Consider the following 25,455-nt stretch of genomic DNA (forward strand, 5'->3'; position numbering starts at 1 on the left):
TATATTTGGAGTTTGCATTTTCTCCCCATGGTCGCATGGATTTTTATCCAGGTCCTCCGGTTGTTTTCCCTCCCTCCACATTTATTATCAAAGTGCGTTTAGAGCTTTTGGCTGCTGCGATAAATGTCCATATGCTAAGCCACTTCGTTGAGCTATCATTTGTGATGGCCAGGTCGCTTCTAAAAAAAGAGCTACATAGCTCAGTGGGACTTACCTGGTGAAATAAAAAAGAGGTTAGTTTATAGTTTGTAGACGCTGAGGCTTAGACGGCTGGCAGAGTGGTGGTTGGGCAGCTATGTGACTGCACAATGCACGGTGTCCCAAACCTCTTGAGGAAAGGGCGTGCTCGCAGAAGTGATCTGTATCGTTATAATGTGTTGCGGAATAACTTTTAACACCTGCGCTTTATTATTTAATCACCGTTTAAAAAAGGACAAATCAGCACTGAACGTTCCGACAAATTGTAAATCTCACTCTGCCACGTGTGGTTTTTACACTTTGCTTACATTCATGAATTTGCCAGGCACAGTGTGTAGACAAAGTAACGGCACGTGGTTGTTCATCTGCGAGCTGTTATTTTGGCTCTTGTAGATCTTGAGAAAAATTGGATGCTCATCAGTGCTGATTCTTGCCTAATTATGAGAGACAGGAAGAGGCTGCGCTCGCTTGAAAAGGAACACAGAAACGTGAACATGCAGGCAATGTAAGCGGACGGGAATTTAATGCAATATAATGATCGTTTTCATGTTTAAAAGACGCGTAGATTTGCCCCAGAGTTTTTTTGTTTTATTGCCGTCGCATATTGACAGAGAATCTCGGAGAACTTTCTCTTCTCTGGGAGAATCATGAATATTCACAATTTCCCACGCACACCTCTCCACCCACGACTCACAAATGACAGATAATTGGACGAAACCTAAAGGCGCCATCGAACGAGCATGTGAAATATTTCATTTGGAATGTTTTACTCGTCATTGTGACCACGCTTATTTTGATTCATCTCTAGTTGTCTCAGTTTCGCGCGTTCACAGCGACGGCAAGAGGAAGCCACTGCCTGCCACACTTTGTTGGGGTTTCGAATTATTACACGCAATTTTAAATCCATCGACATTTTTGCGCAATACTCTCGGCTTTTGGTCGATACATCGTTGTCTCAAACTCTATTAACAAAAGAGCCAAGTGCTCGAGGTGCGGTAGGCGGCTGAGGGGGATCGTAATAGCCGGGCGAGAGAGCATAGCTGAGCCAGCACTGCTCACATGCGGAGTTCAAATCAGGGCAGCCGCTCATGAATAAATCAGGTTCTCAAGTGCAGCAAGTTGATGGTCTCAAATTGATCACCAGTAAAACTGCAAAAAAAAACAATCGCATGTTGTCCTCACGTCATTCCAATGCACAGGGCAAAGTAGCTGCTCCACAGCCAGGTGCATTGACTCAGGATTGCACCAGGCATCTCTCAGCCAACACGACAGCGCAGGATTGCTTTCTCGTGTTGCCTGAGCGATGCCTGGTGATGAAGTGAGATCTGACATAGTCCCGTGGTGACATCTGCCAGCGTTGTCGTCTCATGCTGGCTGACACGAGGCGATGTGCTTCTGACTGATGGGAGTTCTGAAATGATGTATATTGCATCGTGACATGATCCCGATGGCAAACGTTGCGATGTAATTGGCAAAGATAACCGAATGTTGCAAACGTCAGTCTCTTCCCCGTCACGTGACCGACCAGGAATTTTTTTTAAAAATCCTTTATTCTCGAAACACCTCTCTGAATTGAGGTGGTATGCTGACCTTTTTAACATTTTTATTGTTAAAATCGATTAGCACGGTTAGCTATGTGCGGTGCGAAAGAAGTTCCATGTACATACATACGTTAATATACGATTTTTAAAAATAAATATATATACACTAAATATATGGCCCTCTGTCAATCTAATCTCATATGTTGCTCTTAGGGTTTTTTTTTTTACCATACTTCACCATCCTGGCCAGTAATGGTTGGCACGACCGGTTCAGGTATCACTTGCCACTGACGTTGGTGCTGTGGTCAGAGTGCAGCGTGATAACCACTGTGCCATTACTCCCCACCCACCACCCCCCTAAATGTTTATTATCCATCACTTCTCCTGGAGTTTATTTTGCAGTTGTTTAATTTTTCCACGTCATTAAATAATGTATGTTTAAAACATACCTGACCCAAAGAGTGACCGCCGTAGAGGTAAGTGAAAGGTTGCACGTCGAAGAAGACTCTGATGATGTAGGCAGTGATGAGAAGGAAGCCGGCACTATTTGGACACATTACGTTGGATTGACAACAACAGGGAAATTAAAAGTGTGTTGTTCGCACAAAATGGAAGGAACAAGAAAGCGATGAAGACCAAACAGAGAATGGCTTGACGACATCAGAGATTGGTGCCAGAAAGATGTGACACTACTTGCGCATATTGGCACAAGGCAGAGACAAGTGGAAACAAATAACAAAGTGTCCAGTGGACACCTCGGGGCTATCTGCCCATGGATTGTGACGATGATGATTAAAATATCTTCATCGTACAGCTTTGTAGAACCTCGGACCTCCTGATAGGTGGACGTTCTCCCTGTGTTTCATTCGCTCACAAGGTGGGTCCCGAGCGCGAACAATTCCAACGTTGCTGGCAACCCTTCCTAAATTGTCCTTCAAGGCGTTCCGATGTGATTGAGCGTGAGTTTCAGCGCACCGCTGATGTATTGATTAGAGCCACGAATGTGACTTGACCTTAAAGAGGTAACTGTAGAAATGTTGATAAACATTGACACTTGGTTTACATTTATTCGGTGGCAGACGATTTGTCACGTCGCTGTATTTAAACCGCTGGCATATTTTACTATCATGGAGAGAAAAACATTGTAAGCATTAATAAAAGCTGACCGATTAGATGTCCGCGTACGGTAATGATGGAGGGGAAACAATGAGTTATCATTTTCAAAAGCAGAACGGATGCTGTGCCTAATTGTACATAATTGGGTTGTGGTTCTTAAGAGTGCGAGTGGTGGAGAGTGGAAATACATTTGGCTGATTTACCTAAAGTCACACCCATCCTTGTTGAATTTGATTTAACGTAATTTTTTTATCGCGTTAAAATGCATTCACTGGGATCATTAGTGTGAAGGCTCTGTCCGTGGCGTGTGCAGTTACGGGGAGCGCAGGGAGGGATTGGAGTCTGCTGGATGTTACAGAACGTCCCCCGCCTGTTTTCTCATTTGCGTGCACGTGGTGATTTTCCAGCGTGTGATGGACAGGCCCTAGGGGTTGTACCACGGCAGCTCGTTTGCGTCGTGCTGCACTTCCTATGACTTATCCACTTTTTGATTCGTGGCCAAAACACATTGCCCATTGTAATTGTGATTTTAATTAATCCTGTGCGTGACCTGGGTCAACTCAGCCTAAAATCGATGCTTGGCATTGTATGGTTAACATTGCCACTCGGGGAAACAAACAAGGCCAGGCAAGTGTTGGGCTCTCCGTGCCAGCCTTAATAGGCGCTTGTTAACAGCAATTGTCCTTACGTTCTATATGGTTAAATGGAAGATGTTTGTTCTTTAGTGGGTGTTTTTGACAAGTGCCCTATTGCAGAGCCAAGTGATATCATTGAGCATCTCCTGAGGCCAGAACAGCATCACACACCAACACATAAAAACACACAAGCACACATCGTCAGTCTTATGCTATTCAGATTATAGAGATATATAAAAAAAGTGCAAGTTCAGTTTTACTGAGTGTCCAAATATGAAATTTCTTGTTGAATAGGTTAGATTTCCGACATCCCACCACTAATATCCGTGGACTACAAGCATACACAAACCATGACGGAGATGGCACTTCCCAATAACATTTGCATTTGTTTTGCACATGCGACTGCTGACGAGCACCACAAGAGCAAAACTTCGGCCAAAGGTTTACGTTCAAAATAAATTCTGCTGGATTAAAATACATTTCATCTTAATACCGCGATGGCGTGGCTTCACGCCAAGCGGGCAGTGATCGTCGGGCTTTTCCAGCTGAAGAAATTGATTTGGCCTCACAAGGATAACAGGTCTGCCAGCAGTCAACTAGTTTTATGGAACGCTCTTCCTTTACGATTTTAGGAAGCCACTGGAGTTAGGGACGAGATTGAAAACGAATGTCTTCAGAACTGCTTTTTTTGTTTAGTTTGTTGTTCTTCGCCCACACCCCCGATTAGCATGGTTGGCTATGTACAGTGCGAAAGAAGTTCAGCAGACATAGTTAATTAAACATTGCATCAGCTTTTCTATCCATGCTATTAAATTGTAACCCACTCATGTAACCTGGAATTACAAACCTCAAGGTGGGGCTCACTGCCTGCCTAATTTGGAGCTACAGCACCACCTCTCTGTCCAATTCCTGTCAATCATTGCATCAAAAGCAGCAGATAAGAGTTTATTAAAAACATTTGGATATGACACAAGTTACACAGAAAGAAATATGGCATATCTGATGTGTGAAAATATTATAAATGCAATTGATAAATCGTTGGAACGTAAATGTTATTTATGGTTAAAAATTGACTCCAAGATGGATTGATGACAAGAATACAACAGATAGCAAAATCGATGCTTACATATTTAACTTTAAAATGCAATTCATTGGGCCTTTGGTCAATTCTGACTGCAGAGGAATGGGAAATAATAGAACATGCAAATGTAATTGCTGTTTTTTTCTATTTGTGAAATTGTTATAATGTAGCTTCAGTAAAAAGCAATGATTACAGAACTGCTAATTTTTTTATTTTAATGACTTGAATTTTTTTGTCAGTATGAATGTGTGGATGAAAAGCACAAATCCTGTTCAATATTTACACTCGGGCAAATGGATTCGCAATCATTTTCAATGCAGTACTTCGAAGCAACGGTAGAACTTCGTACTTTTTTCTCTATATCTGGAATTGAAATTCCCCAAGAAATTTGATAGCAGGTAGAAATAACATTCAAAGGAGGGCGTATGAGTAGTTTACGAACGTTGTATATTACTGCTACTGCGTAAATGTTCGTGCGGTTGTGCTCTACAGCTCTCTTATGTGTTTTTGGGCTGCACCCCATGTTGTCCGGCGTGATGTCTGGGACTGTTGTTGTTTTGCTGCCTTGCACAACCTTGTATTTATTGTTGAAAAATTGGCAGGAATTGACATACTTTTGCAATTTGTACTTATAGACTTTATTTATTTTCCGTATTTATTTTTAGTGATTTGATTACCTTTCCTATACGTTGCACTCCAACCGTTTTTTGTTTGTATTGTTTGTTATTGTAACTTTCTGACCCACCCCTACTGGGGAAAAGAGCTTCATAGCTCATCGGATTTATCCAGGATAAATAAAGATTTTTATTTTGATGTCACTGCACGCACGGGGTAAGCATCCTCAGGAAAGAAACGACTCCGTTGGTCCATTCGCATCCTGACTCAGTCGGTTCTGATTTAGTTCTTGAAGACACCTCCTGTAACCGTGGAGCGAATAATCAGAAAACGTGCCGAACGACACGCAACCGTGAAACACATCGGAGAGGAGCTTTCACATTATTTGCTATCGTTGTCAGCAGGTCTCTCTCTCTCTCTCTCTTTGCCCCGTAGCATTTGCAATTCCTGGCCATTCACTGATAAGTACAATTCCCACGAGTGGTGCGGTGAGCGCTGCTACTCTTGGTCCGAAGCCAAGCTGTGTTCACGGAGGGGCCCTTGGGTCACAGTTGCAGCTGGTAATGATGGAGGCGACAGCAGCAAGTCTCATTCTGCGCATCGTGCATTCATTCATCTTGGTGGTGGCCGAACCACACGCAACGTCGGAAAGTACCCGGCTGACCCAGCAAACTTTGCGGCAACGTGCACGTTTGTGCAGGGGAGATGAATTGGAACGGCATGTTCGTGAGCTCTAATAAGAGCGAGAGGAAAAAAATGTCCTGCTGTAGACTGACAGATTGCCTTTCGGGAAGTTGTTTGGCTGAGACATTAAGCACCATTTGCCAGCATACATTTATATTTTTAAAACATGTGTAAATTGACTGTGTTTGAAATGGCACTCAAGCGCACAGAAATAATACGTAAAAAAATTACTTTTGGTGTAATGGCCTTTATTCAGAGCAGTGAGAGTGGGCAGAGACGTTGACTAACTTGAGTGTTTGAAGATTGAGCTGTGCTCGGTGGGACCCTGACAACAATGCGACAAGAGAATGAAGTTGCAAAAGGCGATTTTAAGTTAGCATGTGAGCAATCGTGTTTTAATAGACATTGCTCAATCACAACAATGTCATGTTCCATGGGCAGCATTGACAGGCTGTAACATCGAAACAATGACTGCCCAGTTCGGTCAAAGTGACAGAACGGAGAGTCAATGGGTTCGCACACGCAGCCGATGAGATCAATCCTGGCTGCACCTGCACTCTGGAGAGACGTGCACTGATTATCGCGTCGCATCGCTCCGTCGAGACCAGTGGCGTGGCTGTTGCCAATCGCATGGGCACGAGTTGTGCTATTGTTGTGTTTTGTTTGTTGTCCCTGCCCACTTGTCCCTGCTCCGATTAGCACGGTGGCCTCCGTATGGTGAGAAAGACGTTGAACCTACATACATATGTCAGCATACTTTGTGGGCTACCTGGAAGAACAAAGCGATGCAACAATATCCAAGCACCGAGCCTCATTCTTTTGGGAGATAAATAGATATACGGATGACTGTGTAGGCATTGCTTCTTGCTCTAAAAATAAGTTCAAGTCTGTGGTCTATGAGGTGGCCATGAAATGACAGGTTAACACAATGGGCTCATCTTCTTTGGTTCTTTCGGTAAAGTCACGTAGAATGAGAATAAAATCATAAATTGATAAAATAAAATAACACAATAAAATTCTCAAGACGTTTCGGCCACAACACAAGCGGCCTTCATCAGGTGAAGGGACGAGACTGTCTGGTAGGACAGAAAGCTTTAAATCGAAACAATGGGCTCAGTGCACAAAATAGTTCGCATCTATTGGGTCCGTTAATTCAATCTACGTGGAGGTTTGAGTGTTATCCGCTCGCGTGTGTACGTGTGTGGGTTTTATCTGGGTACTCCCACGTTTCTCCCACATGAAAGCCGCTCGTTAATGGAAATGGCCAAACATTTAGATGTAGCAGGACCCTTTGAAAAAGTATTGTAACTCCAATTGTGTTCAGGAGCTCAATGAAATACTCAATGTATGGCATCGTCATCATCGTGGTCACCGTCATCGGTAATTTTAAATCCACTGCTACAGGAAGGAATTTCCATCCCTCACAGTCCTGCGATGCCACAATCCATCTAACTCTTTCCGATCAATTTTCCAAAAGCTGTCCATCCAACTCGTTTCTCTTTTTGTTTCATCATTTTAATACCGATTGGTCTTCAATAGATACTCTAGGCTTATGTAATCTGCTATGTTTTACAGTTGTATCCCTCCAACAAATCATTGTTTCTCAAAACTAGTTGCGAAACGTTTTTATTCAACTTATATTTATCTTGAGCCCAAAGTTACAGCCTTGTTTGTTAAGGTATTCGATCATGTGTTTATACTTTAGGAATGCAAATTACTTGTTCGGTTTTCAATTTCTCATGGATATTGCAAAAGTTGCAATATAAATCTGCGTGTGAGCTGTTAAATCATTTTCTGATTTACAGTATGAATATGACAAATGCAAGTCCAAAAACAATTCAGTCACACAGATTGCATGCACGTATAAATACAAGCTCCCCCATATAGCCTGTTGGGGAAAATTTTGTTAGTGACCACCTATAAAGACCAGCATGGTACATAAGGGGGTGGGTGGCCCTCACCATGCACGGCTGCCTTTGTCTCCCGAGTGGCGACGTTTGTACATCATAACAGTTGAAGCTGAGTCACGAGCACGCACAACCACATCAACCGCGAAACGTTATTCTGCTGCTTCTCTAATGGTTTTACGCTCCTGAAAAAAAATATCACGCGATGTTTTTATAACCATTTTATATATGGCATATACGTACCCCGAGCGTGCAATATTTCTCATGAAAACTGCATAAAGGTAATACATTAAACACAATTGAGTCGATAATGAGAAAGTAAATTGCTCTTGAAGAAATTACGGTCGAAGGGAGGTACAGACGCTCTGGAGAGTAACAATGAGTCACACTGCCCAAAAAAAAATGCCGCTTGTAAATTCGTCATCACGGACAGATTAAACGCATTTACAAAGCCCCTTTGTTTTTCAAAATCCCCATCTTTTGACAGCTTTCTTTGTAATGTCTTTATTTTTCTCCGCTTGTGAATGTATAGCAGGTGAAATCATCTGCTTCTGCCTTCATCGTTTTCATGGTTTATGATAAAATTGTAATGACCGTATACAGCACAAATCATAGTGCGGTATTGCGTCAGCACGAGCACAAATGACAAAGACATTCCAACACATTCGTCAACAACACTCCCCCCTAAAAGAAAGAAAGTATACAATAGTCGAATTCCTCAGGCAATGTTCCCACCCACCCCGCTCTTTAAATCATAGAGAGCCAAAATAGATTGGGGTTCTCTTCTTCTGGTGAATGTATGCAGCGCAGGTATTGTAAACTGTGCCAAAGGCGTGTCAAAACATTAATTGCTCACGTTACAATTCTTCTCTGGTGACGGTAATAATGATGAACCGAGACCAATGCTGAGGGGTGTAAGTCACGTCCCTTGTATTGCTTCCAAATAAAAAAAAAATAACTACAATGTACAGAGCTTGATTTTAATACGAAAATCTCTAAAGTCTTCCCAGAACACTGAAAGTCCCCACTTTGTCAGTTGCATCATGATTCACCACTCAAGACAATGCACTGACATGTCGTGCTCCCATCTTTCGGGTGTCGTGCGTTACTCTCTTTCCCATGACATATCTTTTGTACTTTTCGAGGTGGCAACCCCATTGTCCATGCAGTACGCATTCATGTTGAACTTCTTTCGCACCGTACGTAGCCAATCGCGCTCGTCGTAGGTGGGTGGGAAGGACAACAAAGTAAACACGAAAAGCAGTTCTAAAGAAATGAGTTTTCAATCGAGATTTTAAAGTGCACAGCTCCGTATTGGCTTCGCAATATCGGAAGGAAGAGCGTTCCAGACGGCCGCAGAAGCGCATCTGAAAGCGCGTTATGCGGCGACCGCCTTTGTTCGATTGCGAGCCCGAAAGTTCGATGGCTAACCCAAAAATAAAAACCGGGAAAGTGCGTGCTGTATTCCCGTCCTCAAAAAAAAAAGTAATATTTAAAAAAACTTTTTTTTAAAACACGCTTTAATTAAATGTACCGTACTAGTAATGGAATAACTCCACGACTCCAGGAAGTGGCCCCGAAGCTTGCCATAACGTAAGGGGACCGTGGTGATTTACAGCCAACGTCAGTTGAGCGTGGACAATTAGACCCAAGCCGAAACATAACATATAAAAAATAATGCTTAAAAATATGTATTTTTTTTATTGTAGACTATAGTATTGTCATTAGTATGGCATAAGTCTGCAGTCGATACCACATTGGGAAGTGGGTTAAAATTGAGTTACAAGATTTGAGGATACAACAACAGACAGAGTGAGTTAATAGAAAGCGTATAAAAAGATGCTTTAAAAATATATTTTAATGATAGCATATAGTATTGTCATCAGTAAGACATAAGTCTACGAAGTCTGCAGTCGATACCACATTGGGAAGTGTGTTAAAATTGAGTTACAAGATTTGAGGATACAACAGCGACGACAACAACAACAACAGACAGAGTGAGTCAAATAAAAGCGTGTAAAAAGCGCGTGATATTTTTTTTTTAAAAACAACCGGACGGTTTTGCGTGCAGAGTCCGCGTGCCACGAAGACGCGATGCCGCCCGTGCACTGCGGGCTGCTGGCGGCCGCCGGGGGCTGCGTCGCGCCGGGCGTGCGCTCTAAGTGCTGCAGCACGTGCCGCCTGCTCGCCGCTACCCACCCGCACGGAGACGCCGGCGGGGAAGGCGACGCGACGGGACGCCGAGAGGCGGCTGGGAGCCCCTCCCACAGGGTGGCAACGGGCACGGTTTGACACCGGTGATGATGGAGCGGTGTGTTGTACGTTTCAAAATCTCACGTGTCCTCAATCACCATGTACATAAGCCTCGTCTAAACTAGTGTTGGCCAATTTGTTGTTGAATCTTGATTTGAAGCTTTCGTGACTGCAGGAATCCGTGCTCTTTGGTTCTTTCGGTAAAGTCACGTAGGTAGAAATAAAATCAAAACAAATCTCGACTTTTCGATCGCAACACAAGCGATCGAAACGTCATGATTTGTTTTATTTGATTTTATTTCTAACTACGTGACTTTACCGAAAGAACCAATGAGTAATTTGTTGTTAGTTTCAACTTGACTTTTTGGAATTAAATGTCGGTTCGATGATGATGTGACTACCAACGCAGTCGATAGTCAAATTCGGTAATATCATCAAGCGAACGATCTCTGGCCCGCAAAGGGCCTTCCTCCTGGTGCTCCTGGCCGTTCAAATAAATTGGAAATGAGACCTCTGGACACATCGCATGCAAACCTCCTCCTCCACAAGCGGGCAGCTCACTCGCAGTCCACCGGCACTCGCTGTTCGCTGCCGGTTAAGGTGTTAGTTTGAATCGATCAATCGATTTAGTCAAAAGTCGATCAATTCCGATCGGACGGCTGCTCTTTGCGGAACGCCGCTCGTCGCGCTGTAAGGGAAGAAGCACAGTCAATCAGTGCCGCCACACGGGTGCACATCGAGTTGTGCACATGGGGGACCTTTGAATTTACATCGTCGGGATTTGGCAATCATCACAAACATATTGCGTACAAAAGAGCACACCGTATGGTGTGTACTCTCATCGTACTGGCAAGCTGTTGTTTTTTTTATATCTTCACGATTATAGAAGTGCACTGATGCATTGGCGCCAATTGCAAAGAGCGTTAGCAGTAAGCGATCATAAAAGCAACCTCAGAAGTGTTCATTAACAAATTGTGCACATCCAGACATTGCTTTGCATATCCATTATATGAGAAATGCAGTGGAACGATGCACCATATTTATTTCACGGTTTGGTAGGTATTCATTTGCATTCAAACAACGATGACTTTTTTTATTAAAAAAACGTCACATTGAGGTTGTTTTTCAGGTCTACAACAATCGGAGGAAATAAATTGGTTTGCTTTAAAAAAAAAAACACTGCTTATTGCTGAAACACAACACACAGTAATACCATTATTAATTTTCAGCGGAATCTGCCTAGTATCATTGTGGTCTCTAAGCTCGTAACATTAATCAACAGTGACCCTCGATGGTAGGGGGGCCAAATAAACAATATTAGTGTGCACCAGCATGTAACATTTTATTGTTTCCTCAGTGTCTAAATACACGTTTGAGTTTATTAATTTTTTCTATAGAGCAAAGAAAAAACCCGGTGTGGGTGGATTCACTGCACCCGGAATATTATTCGTAGGTTTAAAGCAATGCCACCTGTTTGTCATGCACGAAGCAGCCTCTTCCGCTGACAGATTAAGACAACCACAGAAGCCAAGCCCATTCCTGCACAGTTTATATTCGCAGTTTAGCTGTCAATTTCAAAAACGAACTGCGGCAAGCGTGTTAGCAGTGAGTACGTACGTTGAACTTAATTCGCACCGTGCGTTAGCCAACAGCACTAATCGGAGGTGCGGGGGCAGGACAACAAACTAAACACAAAAAGCAGTTCTCGAGAAATTAGTTTTAAATCCAAATTTTAAAAGTGCACAGCTACAGTGGCTTTCCTTATATCAGCCGGGTGTTATTTGGGGTTTTTTTTTAGCGATGACACAAAATAACTATTTCCGTCAAAATATAATTAGAATCTTTATTTTTCCTGGAGAAATCCGATGAGCTATGAAGCTCCTTTTTCCCACATATGTCTCGTAGGGGGCGGCTCAGACAGATACAACCACAAACAATACCATAAAAACCCGATAGGAGTGTAAAGTATCGGAAAGGTAAGCAAATCACTGAAAATAAATGAATAAGTGGCAAATAAACAATTTTCATTTTACGAGGTAATGCCCATTGAGCTATTTCTTCTTTTTCAGAAGCAACCTGGTCCCAAATAATAGCTCAACGAAGTGGCTTATGTGCAAATGTATATCAGTCAAATAATCTAAATGCATGTTTCTAAATGTAAAGTGAAAAAAACAGAGGACCCGGAGAAGAAAATCCACACGACCACGGTGAGAACTCCACAAATACAGCAGGCGTCAGGGTCGGGATTGAACTTACGGCATCCTGCACACCAGACGAAAAAGATAACATGAAATAGAACAGTTTATAATCTGTCAAAACACAAGATGAATTACATGAAGCTGAAAAACTGTTACAACGGAGACATTACCCAGTCACCAGTCTGGCTTAAAAAAACATCCAACAGCTGGTGACATCGTAACTTCAGTCTGAGGAGAGAGGGGGCTGTGAGCATAATAATTCTCATGCGAAACGTGTGGATTATGGGAGTGAAACTACATCGATTAGTATCGATTCCTAAGGCTCACGTTACATGAAAAATTGTGCACATAAGAATTAATGTTCATTTGGTTTATGCTAATTACCTTCAAATTATAATCTAATGTCTCAATTCGGATAATGGTGTGAACAAAACTGTAAAAACGTCATAACAATTGTAATTGAAAAACAATACAAACTAGACCGTAAAAAACGAGATACAAAAAATATACCGTCTTAATTCAAATCATGCCCTGAATCCGCATGATTCACCGACTCATTACACCCCCAATGCAGGAAGGAGTTTAATTAACTACAGTAATTAGAAGCAGGAACAAGGATTAAGAATGCACCGGTGCTGGATTTACACCAGATGGGAACTCTTGAGGAAGCTGCATCGATTAGTGGGGCCAATCTGCTGGGGGAAACGCTCTGAGGCCACTTCCTCCAAATTCCAATTATTGAATTAACAAAATTATTTGGTGGTACAGAAGCACAAATGCAATTTAAAAAAAAACTAAACACACTCGTCAATAACACTGTTGCCCTAAAAGGAAAAATAAATAATGGGTAATGCTTCAGGCGATGGTCCTTCTTCATAGAACCCGTGCCATGTTTTACGTGCTATGACGAAGGTCCATTGCCCCAAAAATCGCCCTAATTTAGGGTTTCCATTTAAGGCCACACAGCCTGATTGACGAATGTTGACGATTTTGCGATTCAGTGTAATCGAGTCGACACCACCTGGGCCGAGTTTGTTTTCCTGCTCGAAGGCAGGAGCCCACGAGTCGCCGCCACATCCCGACACAGACACGGTCGCTCTTCCCGAGCAGCTTCACTGCTCTCTGAAGGTCAAAGTTCTACCGTGTGGTCTCAGGGACGTTTCATTTCCGAGATGGCTGCAGAGCTAGGTGCTCTGTCATCTTTGCTGCACCTCAATGTTGTTGCTATCTCTTCAGGCCCATCAGGTGGCGGTTACTCTCAATTTTTGTTTTGCGGGAAGCACAGCCGGAGGCGTTTATGTCAAGACTGCGGTAACATTTGTGGCCTTGAAGGAGAGAAGTGACGTGCACACGTGTCTGTGTATACACTCGTCCACAAACAAAACAAAGGCTATTTGGGGCAAGTGCCGTTAGTGCAACGGATAAGGGGATGGTGTGGCCAGAACAACACCTGGCCGTCTTTGTCTCCCCCCTGTGATGTTTGTGCATCACGTCATATACTCACGTACTAAGGGGAGGCCCGGGATTGCTTTAGATATTCAACACTGATACTGGCCGTGGACTGGAATCAAACTCGGGTTGCCGAGTATCTAGCGTAGTGCAATCACCACGACGCCACTGATCCACCCATACAAAGATCCCCCGTGGAGGCTACAGAGACTTGGAGCAAGTGTTGTTAGCTAGCACCTATGACAGACACACAACATGCTCATACTTAGGGCATGTGTACATACGTCGGAGGGACCATAATACTGCCAAGTGAGGAGAAACTAAAATTTAGCAATTTGTAAAATATGTGAACAAATTCCCTTCATGCACAGAGCATGACTGACATTTGTTTTATGTTGTGCATCACGTTTGTTTTTCTGTTCGTCACCATTTTCATTACCTTATAATCGCTTTAATCTTTTTAAATATGTCAATGCAAAAGCTATGCACATAATGTATAATTCGTTGTGCTACTGTTTTGGGGTTGTTCTTTTGATGGGGGGGGGGGAGGAGTGGTAAGGTTCATTTATTGCACACATGGTACAAAGGTACTGTTTCGTTTGTAGACATGAATGTGATGTGTGCTGTGCAAGACGCTGGCAGGCCAGCACTGATCAAGTGGAATTATATATCCGAAACAATAATCATTCTATAGCAGAGAATTGTGGAACCGTGTCTTTACTGCGAGCCGAATATGACTTTCAAACTCATTTGCTGCGCCCGCACGTTGGTTGGCACCACACAGCTAGGACTGTATGCATCGAATGTGCGTGCGCGGCACATCTTGAAAGACAACAGGGCGGCTAAACGTGCTAAAACTAAAAACTTGTTGCTTTTTTCCGGGTCAAAAATATGCCCCTCTAGCATCCGATTAGTGTGGCTAAAATCCTTGGAGTGGTGGATAATTATTGTTTGTGCGGCCTTTGCGCAATGGTAGGCCTGGCCACGTGAAATAAATTCACTGGTACTATTCAATACGCAGGGCCATCGGTTCCCAACTTCTGTTCTATAGGTGAATATCATCAGCCTTAGGGCCACATCTTTTGGTGCTATTCAGCCATTGAAATGTTTGGTCATAGTGTCTATGAGGACTTTGAAAATTACATGTTTTTTGGCATCTGTGTTTTTCAACAGAATGCCATTATGCTGTCGGTGTGCTTTAATTCCCGTACAGGTGTTTCGTTTATTTAAAATTATGCAACTGCAACGGCCTAATTGGTTTGTATTCAAAAAGATATATGCACTCAATGAAATCTCACACTTTGAAGTAATTATGGCATGCGAATTAAATGTAGTGACTTTAATCTGGTGATATTCATGCCAGTGATGATGTTTAAAAAAAAAGTAAACTTTTATGTCAATCATCATTTATAATTTTAATCAAGTAAACATTTTTTTTACATTTTTTTAAAACTTACCGTTCACATACTTGAGGCCTTGTTATCAATCTACTCTGGACATTTTCGTTTTAGTTTTATCGAACACCAATAATCTTTTGCATTCACACGCGTATATTGCATCCGCAAAGCAATTATTTTTAAAATGTTTTTTTGTATTCCTGACATACTATTTTGCACTGTACTTTACGTAAAATCATGGTGCTAGCACTGTTTGAAATAAAACTTGTCATGCAAAAATAAAGAAATAAACGCTACAACGTTGTATGTGACATCCATTGTCCTCTCTTAATAGAGAGTTCTTTGATATTATCTCCAGCCTTTGTGTCTTGGGATCTCCCGGGAGTCCACCGAATCCAATCACGGGGCAATCCTTCTAACCTTAAGAATATTCTTTCCAAACAATAAACGTGCTGGATCATCTAATCATTCCTATGAATGTGAGCGTGTGATGTCCTGACAAAGCTGCAAAGACATCATGTTCACCCATGCTCTTTATTTCTTTGCATAATTTATTTGAATCCCGAGTTGGCAGACATCAGCAATGGAATGGCCAGAAAATAATCAACAAAAAAGTCACATTGTCCGACTTATTCCAAGTTCGCTGACAATCTAGCAGAAATTACGGGTGCTCTAATGACGTTTGATTTATTTGCCGCTGCCCACGTGAACTCTACCTGTCACCGTCGGCTCACTCAAGGCTTGTGCACACCTGGGGGCTGTACGGCGCCCGTTTTCCCACTCACTTTTGTCCGTTTCAGCCTGGGCCTGTAACATAATATTGTTGATTAACGGCCCTCGGTCGTTGTCAGTCGTGGGGTTTGGTTTTACCATAGGGGCCGTCCATAAATGACGTCACGCGATTTTGGACGATTTTTGACCCCGCCACCATCGTCACACGGCGTCACAAAGAGTCAGACCCCTAAAATATGACGTCACAAAGCTCTGCCCCCTCCCCCCCAAATAAAATATGCTTCATATCGCTTTAAACTATTGTCATTGTAGTGCGTATTTAATGTGGCACTGCACTCTGATGTTGTAGGAGAAAACATTTAAAAATATATATATTTAATTAAGTAGAACGTGTTGCCTATATTTAAAGTTGCGCATTTTTATGTGACGTCACATTTCTCACCCCCCACCCCCCTTGTCACACATCGTCACAAATGTCTGACCGCCCCCCCCCCCTCTAAGTGCGTGATGTAATTTATGGACGGCCCCATACTTGACCACGCTTGTCAGTATGGGTTGGTGAAGGGGCAGACCAACACTAATTTCGATACCGCTTGCCGTTGATGTTAACCGTGGCCGAGAACTAAACTCAGGTCGCCGTGTTCATGGCGCAGTGGTGAGCACACGTTCTGCGTCCGCAGTTGTCATCCATTCGCCACATACAGTGAGGGAAAAAAGTATTTGATCCCTGGCTGATTTTGTACGTTTGCCCACTGACAAAGAAATGATCAGTCTATAATTTTAATGGTAGGTTTATTTGAACAGTGAGAGACAGAATAACGGCAACAAAATCCAGAAAAACGCATGTCAAAAATGTTATAAATTGATTTGCATTTTAATGAGGGAAATAAGTATTTTACCCCGTCTGAATCAGAAAGATTTCTGGCTCCCAGGTGTCTTTTTTACAGGTAACGAGCTGAGATTAGGAGCACACTCTTAAAGGGAGTGCTCCTAATCTCAGCTTGTTACCTGTATAAAAGACACCTGTCCACAGAAGCAACCAATCAATCAGATTCCAAACTCTCCACCATGGCCAAGACCAAAGAGCTCTCCAAGGATGTCAGGGACAAGATTGTAGACCTACACAAGGCTGGAATGGGCTACAAGACCATTGCCAAGCAACTTGGTGAGAAGATGACAACAGTTGGTGCGATTATTCGCAAATGGAAGAAACACAAAAGAACTGTCAATCTCCCTCGGCCTGGGGCTCCAAGCAAGATCTCACCTCGTGGAGTTGCAATGATCATGGGAACGGTGAGGAATCAGCCCAGAACTACACGGGAGGATCTTGTCAATGATCTCAAGGCAGCTGGGACCATAGTCACCAAGAAAACAATTGGTAACACACTATGCCGTGAAGGACTGAAATCCTGAATGATTCAGAGGACAACTGGGTGAAAGTATTGTGATCAGATGAGACCAACATTGAGCTCTTTGGCATCAATTCAACTCGCCGTGTTTGGAGGAGGAGGAATGGTGCCTATGACCCCAAGAACACCATCCCCACCGTCAAACATGAAGGTGGAAACATTATGCTTTGGAGGTGTTTTTCTGCTAAGGGGACAGGACAATTTCACCGCATCAAAGGGACGATGGACGGGGCCATGTACCGTCAAATCTTGGGTGAGAACCTCCTTCCCTCAGCCAGGGCATTGAAAATGGGTCGTGGATGGGTATTCCAGCATGACAATGACCCAAAACACATGGCCAAGGCAACAAAGGAGTGGCTCAAGAAGAAGCACATTAAGGTCCTGGAGTGGCCTAGCCAGTCTCCAGACCTTAATCCCATACAAAATCTGTGGAGGGAGCTGAAGGTTCGAGTTGCCAAACGTCAGCCTCGAAACCGTAATGACTTGGAGAAGATCTGCAAAGAGGAGTGGGACAAAATCCCTCCTGAGATGTGTGCAAACCTGGTGGCCAACTACAAGAAATGTCTGACCAATGTGATTGCCAACAAGGGTTTTGCCACCAAGTACTAAGTCATGTTTTGCAGAGGGGTCAAATACGTTTCGACTGTAACACAAACAGTCATCATCAGGTGTGAAATCCTGATGATGACTGTTTGTGTTACAGTCGAAACGTCGTGAGAATTTTATTGTTTTATATTTTTATTATTTTGTTTCCCTTCTACGTGACTTTACCGAAAGAACCAAGAATATGAATCACTGCAGTCACGAAAGCTTTAAATCTAAATTTAAATCAGAATTAATTTCAAATATAATTGGAAATACAGTATGTCCATACAACGTATAATATGGCATTAACAATTTAAAAGCGCTTATATTGAAATGAATGCAGTTTTTTTTATCATTCCTCACAATAGTCTATTATGAACTATTTGTTCATACACATACCAAACTCCTTACCAGAACCGTCTGTTATTTAAATATATAATAATTGTTGATGCACATCCATGATTAATGTTTGCCACTTACGATGATGTGCAGGGTCGCTCAAAACAAACTTTTTGCATTCAGAATCCCCTCGTTATTCACGAACTTGCTATCTGCGATTTTGGCTATCCGCGAATCGCATCTGGAGCTCCACACGACTACATCGAGAGATAGAGAAAGAAAGCAAGTGATTAGCTCAAATGACGAGAGAGAGAATATGATGCAATAAAGTGATGAAATAAAAATGAGAGATAGCTTCTCAAAGCTTTAGAAGCATCTGCAGACATGTAGTGACGGATATTGGGTCACTACGGCGTTTAGCGCCAGCTACTGAGAGAAGGGTGCAACTGTGCGTCTCGCTGGCACCAGATTATGTACGGCATGGAAGGGGACCGTAGGGGGCATGGTTCTGGTGACAATCAGAGAGAGGGCAGTTGAGGACGTGACAGTCTAGGTGAATACGAGAGGACACGTGACCAGGACAGGATAATGAGGGGGGCCAAAAGGTGGGCGAGAGGGACACGTGATGTATGGCCCAGAATATTCTAGTAGGATCTAGAAGGGGGCGTGGCCGAGGGCGGAGCCAGGCCACGCTCAGGGGCATAAAAGGGAGGTCCTGAGAGCCGATCCAGGCTGTCTGTTGGAATGGAACCGGTCGGTGCTACGTCTTTTCGATCCTCGGTCTTCGGTATTTACGCTCGGCATCGTGGGTCAGGCAGTGTGTTACTGACTGACCCGGATATGTCGTTACCCCGTTGTGGTCTAGTTACCTCGTTGTGGTCTGGTTAACCAGTGTACGTTTATGTAGTTACCCTGTTGGGGTGTGAGAACAAACGTGTTGCCTCCAAGTTCAAGTGTGTGCCTCCGTGGAACCCACTACACATGTGTAGAATGTTTGTCGGCCAATATCATCCGAGAAATGTTCTTTTCACAAGCATCTCCGGAATGTATCCCTCGCAAATAACGAGGGAACACTGTAGTCCACATTCATCCCTACTTCTACTATTACACATCAGGAGCATTATACAAAAATCTACAGACGAAGATGAAAAGGTATGCAAAAGCATGAACTCTGCAATGCTTTAACAATATGCATTTGCGCTCGCAAATGTTTAATTTTTAAATGAACGAGTACTTCTTGTTCTGACATACAGATATAAATTATAACATTAATGGTCACAACGGAAAGAGTGAAAATAATCATTTTATATAGGGAAAGTTCTTAATAGGAACTCTGCTTGATGCTAAAATGTCGTAAATATTGGCTCACCTTTACAATAATTATCATGACCACCCGCACGCAACAGGCAGACAGACTTACCGAAAGAGAGCTGGAGATTGAACTAGTGCAAAAATCCTTTCAACTTTAGTTGGAAAGCGTTATATAATGGTGAAGCGGTGGCACAATGGTTGGCACACTGTGCTGTCCTAGACCCTACTGCACACCAACCCACACTGACCAGTGTGAAGTATGGTCAAACGGCCCCCACAAATTACACTGTGGGAAGATTTTCACGCAGAAGTTGATTGGATAAGCATCCTTATTATCATTAGTTTTTCTATAAACGCATAGATATGAATATGAAAATCCAATTTCCATTCATTGTGAAGCATGTCCGTGCTAATTGTGTGATTTGAATAATAAATAAACATTGGGGCCATCAGCTGTCTAATATTAATGGTGCTTTTAGCGTTCCTGTAATTGCATTCATGGGATTGCGGGAGTAAAAAGTGCTTTTGCTTCTGTAGATCGGATAAAAATATATATAACAAACCGCCACGCCGAATAAGCGTTAAATTGTTGCCGGTGCTGTCAATCCATGCACGTTGCACCCCATTATCTACTGCCACATCACGTTTATCGTCATGCCTGCCATACAAAACATTCAAAAGACAGAGGGATGCCTCGTAATCGTCTAGGGAACAAATGGCAGATACACTTGTGGGACACTGCCACGTTGGCGAGATGTTAATTACCTCGCCTGGTATACAGGAGGTCGTGGGTTTTACCCCGACCCTGACGCCTGCTGCTGTATATTTGGAGTTTTCATTTCATCCCCGTGGCTGCATGGAATTTTTCTAAGGGTCCTCCGGTTTTTTTGCCTCCACATTTAGAATCAACATCACGCCTTGAGAGTATTTGGCTGCTTTCTATTTCAACATGATAAGCCACTTCCTTGAGCTCTCATTTGTGGCCAGGTCACTTCTGAAAAAATACTACTTTAATGAGCCAAGAATGTCTGTGTGTCACGTGCGTGACGTCACTCCTCCACATGCCGAACCGCGCCCCACCCCCGTCATTAATATTCATGAGCGGGTCGATTTTTACACTCACTCAGAAGACGCTCGAGCGGAAAGAACATTTTTCTTCGCAATTTCGCTTTAAGTTTGGCGTTTCACAAATTGAAAGTGAATCTAATGAATAATTCTACGCAGCAACAAAATGTATTTGGTGTCTTTATTTATTTCTTCAGCACTTGAGACAAGAGGTAAGTCTAATTTATGCTTTTAAATTATGGTAAAATAGACATTTCTCGGTAATTTTCCAGATATTGTATCGATTTCCTATTTTTTCCAACCCCAGCGATCCAAAGCAGAAGAGAATAAAGTATCAGAGCAGTGAATTTGAACAAATTGAAGGTCAGTTATATACAGTGCTACAGTGACATGAAGTGAGGTGTTTTGTGACATACTTTTGTGCAAGATTCACTGCCATCAAATTTACACAAGATACAATTATACTCTGCTGAATTTTTGTCGTAAATATTATGGCTTCCGTCCTAGGACGGGCAAAGAAGCAAGTACCTATATATAGCTCAGTGGGCCTTACCTGGTAAAAAAAATAGTTGTATAGTTTTTAGTAATAGTTTATCTGAAGAGTGCTGCTGCCTAAGTTTCCTCCAAACTGCCCGAGCAATCACTGCTGGTGTTAAAAGTCCCTGCTTGTTGCCTTTCTGCGCCTTGCTCCAAGGCCAACAACAGTTTCAGTTTTCAGTTTATTTATTTTGGTATAGCCCAGTGAGCCATTCGGCTCTTGAATCGGGTGCAACCACAACAAACAAAAAACACGAACAAGAGAAACATCTTAAAGTGACTATGTGACTGTGCAAACAGGAAATCCATGAAAAACCAGCAAAATATTCATGAAAAAAAGCACCGTACACCAACGCTGTGTGCAAAAAATCCCAGTGGGATGCAAGTCAAACAACAACCACAAGACAACTTAGATTAAGGACATCAGTCTAACTCCGCCTATGGAAACGAGTGCATAGCGTGTATTGAGTTGGCGTGTAACAATTTCCTCCCCTTTTCGCGATCCGAGTCACAATTCGATTCAAGAATTGATTCTACACATATATTTTTGTACATTTTGATAAATGTAGCGGCCTTTTAGTGTCTATAAGGGGGTCAAGTGAACCCCCATCACGTATCAGGTAAATTAAATCGAAAAAATGATTGTTACACGTGTGGATTTGATGCATGGTATTGGGAACGGAAGAATAGATACTAATCGATGCATCATTAGCACCCATAGTTTTGAGAATCCTGGGACTTGGCCTTTGCATTCACTTTGGACAAATATATTTGGTTTGCATTGTTTATTTTTAATTGGCCTTACTTTAAACTGAAATAAACTATATATGCAAGTTGACGTTGCAGACAATGGGTCTTTCTTGTCTGTTCAAGGCTTATAACATAACTTTCAGCTAAAAGGCAAATTAGTCCATCACAATTTCAGGAAAGCATTTTCGGCCCTTTTCAGACAGATACAAAACAAAGATGCCCCACATAGCCTTAACAGACTAAAGAGTCAAGTGTTGTTAACGAGCACCTATGAAGACTGGCACCACCTACGACGGGGTGGATGACCAGCATCACGCCCGACCGTCTTTGTTTCCCGAGTGGCGATGTACATTGTAGAATGTTATTTTTTATTCCAATCAGTTCATAATGTTTTTAATGGTTTACTTCATGGGATCTCCCTTGCCAGTTTAAAAATATAACAATAGGTTTTACCCTTTCTTGAAATAAAACAGGTGTTAAGATGTTGAAACACCAAACAGAAACCTTTTGCAAGTAATCATGTCTTAATTAACCACGTGTACTTGTGGTGAACATGCAAACAAAAAACATACTTTGGTAGTATATGATGCATTGTCTTTGAAACCGATTGGTCCACACCAAAGACAGCTTTCTTTAGAGCCTAGTCTCAAACAGTATATAGCTTAATTAATAAAATTTCACAGGCAAAAGTATCAATCAGATAAAATTAACAAAGCTTTAAAGAACTATTTTTCCAGCTGTATACATTTCCATTTAAAAATTTCAAAAACATCTCAAGAAAAAGTTTTTTTTCTTCAATTTTAATTTTGTTGCAAAGCTTAACATCAATCATAATATAATATTATTTCACCTTTCCAGTCTATTATACTGTACTTTTTTATCCTGTGATATACACTTTTTTCCTAACCTTAAAAATGTATTGTGAATTACTGCCTCTGTGACTGTCTCTCTAAAAGCTGAAATAGAATATTATTCGTCTGCGATTTGTATGTGGGTTCCATGCCGACATAGCAATAAGCAGCATTTGTGGTAAAATTGAAAAACCTGAACTCTGGCCTAAATAAGCTGCATGTAAAGATTGTTGATGATCGCTTCATATGTTTACTTTGAATTGTCTTTCACAGCAGCCACCAGGATAGTATAAGGTTTGGAATTTGATACATATATGCCCAACTCTGGAGATGCAAGTTCATCATAAAATATTTTGCAGCCACGGAAAAAATAAATTCCGCAACCTTACATATACATAAAATACTTAAAAAATAGTTTTCTGCACCTGGGTCTAATATAATTTTTGCTGGGAATACACAATCGACATGGAGCTATCAAAACAACCATCTGATTTCAATGTACCATGCATAGTTTGTGCATTTCAGAAAGGTATCTCTCAAAATAGCTCACTGGACCACTTATAATATAAAAAAGCTAGCGTACCAGTCCATGTCTCATTTTGCTGTGTTGTAAAAAAATCCATATACAGCCTGAAAACGACCTAATACCAATAAAGATATGTTATTTTAATTTCTGTTTTGTTTTACTGTCAATTAATGTAGAATTATATAAGGTGTCAATTTTCTAACGTACAAAAAGCCATGGCCATTCGATTAATCAGCTGAAATCGCGATAATTTGAGGTGAGATTTTTTTTCCATTATTTGTGGGGGGAAAAAATCCAAGTCACCGTGAAAAATTAAAGGTTATACTGCAGAACCTTTCCTTCAGGAGCGTACATCTCCACCGGTGGCAGAAAAAAAGTAAAGATTCACTGATGATGATGTTAGCCAGAAGGAATATAATTTGCAATGACATGAGAGACCGGTACCTACAGCATGATTTTGCTGAGGCACTGTTAGCCTTGTCACGTAAATATTGCTTGCTGAACTAAACCTGTACACAGTGTTTTATATTAAATACCAACTTATTATTACGTGATGGAAGGGACCTCTGGGCAGCTTTGTATTAAGCCTCTGTTTTTTTATGTTTTACGATCAGTTATTTGTTTACCCAATCGACAGCAAGAAGAACCAGTACAGGTGTAGTAAAAGATACTGGTGAAAAAAGTTAGAAGTTAGAAATATGGAAACTAAAGTATGTTGGACACAAAGCTATAGGAGTGATGGTAAAAAAAGTCGAAATGATTGATGATTGGTAAAGCGGAACGAAAAAGTAACAAGTGGAGAGAGACAAAAGTGGACAGTGTTATAAAATTAACACGATAACAGCGTTATAGCAAAGCCCAATATTGTAGATAGGAGAAGTTATATTATCAAGGTCACTCATGCTCAGAAATTAGTAGAACGACTATGAATATATTTGAACCATTGAGAGTCTGATTTTCGAAACGAAAGGAAATTGAATTGTTGGTAAGACTTTAGCAGGGGTACAATATCAGTCATTCAAAAATCATGTAAAAGTTCTTGATTTACATAAATCCGTATACATAAGTACATGAAAATGTCTGCAATACAATGCAGATCTGGTTCATAAAGCGACTGCATCTCAAGACACTGTACACAAAAGGGCGATACTTTTTTTGCTTTTTAATTCTCAATCAATTATATTCCAATTGTGTTATTGCGAGATAGGCAGGGAATGATGCACACTTTTTTTTTTATCACAAACCTCTGCAAGAAAAGTGTTAAGACAGCCAGTGTCGGTGTGTCACTCTCGGCTGAAGAGGCAAAAAAAGTTCACCTTGGCTTTTCGAGCCTTATCTTCTTCCTCGACTGGATTCATTGAGAAATTGGAATGAGCTGGCAAGTGGCTTCACCATCAGCGCTTCCTCCACCGGACAGGCGCACTAACAGCCCACGCAGCTTCCCAGGATAACCGGTCCGGTGGGAGCCCAACAATGGTGCAGCATTACCACCAGATACTGCCTCTGTGGTACAATTATCAATGAATGCAACTGCACACATTAGCACCTGAGACTCACATCCCGAGACGGACGTTTGTTGCCTCTATAGCCGAGAGCAACGAACTGCCACTAAATAGGTACATCACAACATGCAACGATCCAAAAGTGACATCAGTATTTTTCTGACATTTGAATAGCCTAGCTTGCCACAGCTTCTAAAATGTGTTCTATAGGTGTGAATGATCTGACCCTGGCAAACAAATACTCGACGTTTGGAAATGTCAAACGAAGCAATTGATTGTACTTTTTGCGTGCAGTTATCAGTTCACTGCAGCTATTTTGCAGGTGGCTGTCTAGATGAGAACCAAGGCATTTAAGTCTCACAAGTAAATAACTATAGTCCTTTGAAAAGTGTCAGGCCTGCAAGCGTTATACAACCAGGATCACGTGTATAACGTACAGCCCATTTCTCAACGCCGTGTTGGTCATGGTGGTTGTTTGACCATACTTCACGTGATGGTCATTGCAGGATCGTGAAGGCGGGGACCACAGAATCAGAATACATTTGTATTTACACCGGAGGTATGCGATGAGCTGTGAAACTCTTTTTTCATAATGTTCAGTATGGTCATAGTGCAGTGCGACAACTAATTTGCTGCACTGTGATGACATCGCTCGCCGCTGTTAGTCCCTAGCCAAGAATCAAAAGCAGTTCGCTGGGTTCGTAATGCAGTCCACTTACCACTGTGCCTCCACTCCATCCCAAATCCGTACAGATGGCACGTAATATTATGTGA

The 25,455-nt window shown here is 42.0% G+C and overlaps 1 protein-coding gene across 1 annotated transcript in view; it reads left to right on the top strand.

The window, feature by feature from the left end:
* The window catches only part of LOC116940051 (A disintegrin and metalloproteinase with thrombospondin motifs 7-like), an 89,355-nt gene extending 73,970 nt beyond the window's left edge, over window positions 1-15,385 (top strand). Inside the window, exon 24 of the mRNA XM_032949325.2 lies at window positions 9,849-15,385. Within this exon, the coding sequence (XP_032805216.2) occupies window positions 9,849-10,069 (221 nt within the window). The 3' untranslated portion in view covers window positions 10,070-15,385. The remainder of the gene's footprint in view (window positions 1-9,848) is intronic.
* Window positions 15,386-25,455: the final 10,070 nt, after the last annotated feature.

The sequence above is a fragment of the Petromyzon marinus genome, chromosome 1, assembly GCF_048934315.1.
Source record: "Petromyzon marinus isolate PM22_M1 ecotype Great Lakes invasive population chromosome 1, UKy_Petmar_22M1.pri1.0, whole genome shotgun sequence".
Lineage (NCBI taxonomy): Eukaryota > Metazoa > Chordata > Hyperoartia > Petromyzontiformes > Petromyzontidae > Petromyzon > Petromyzon marinus.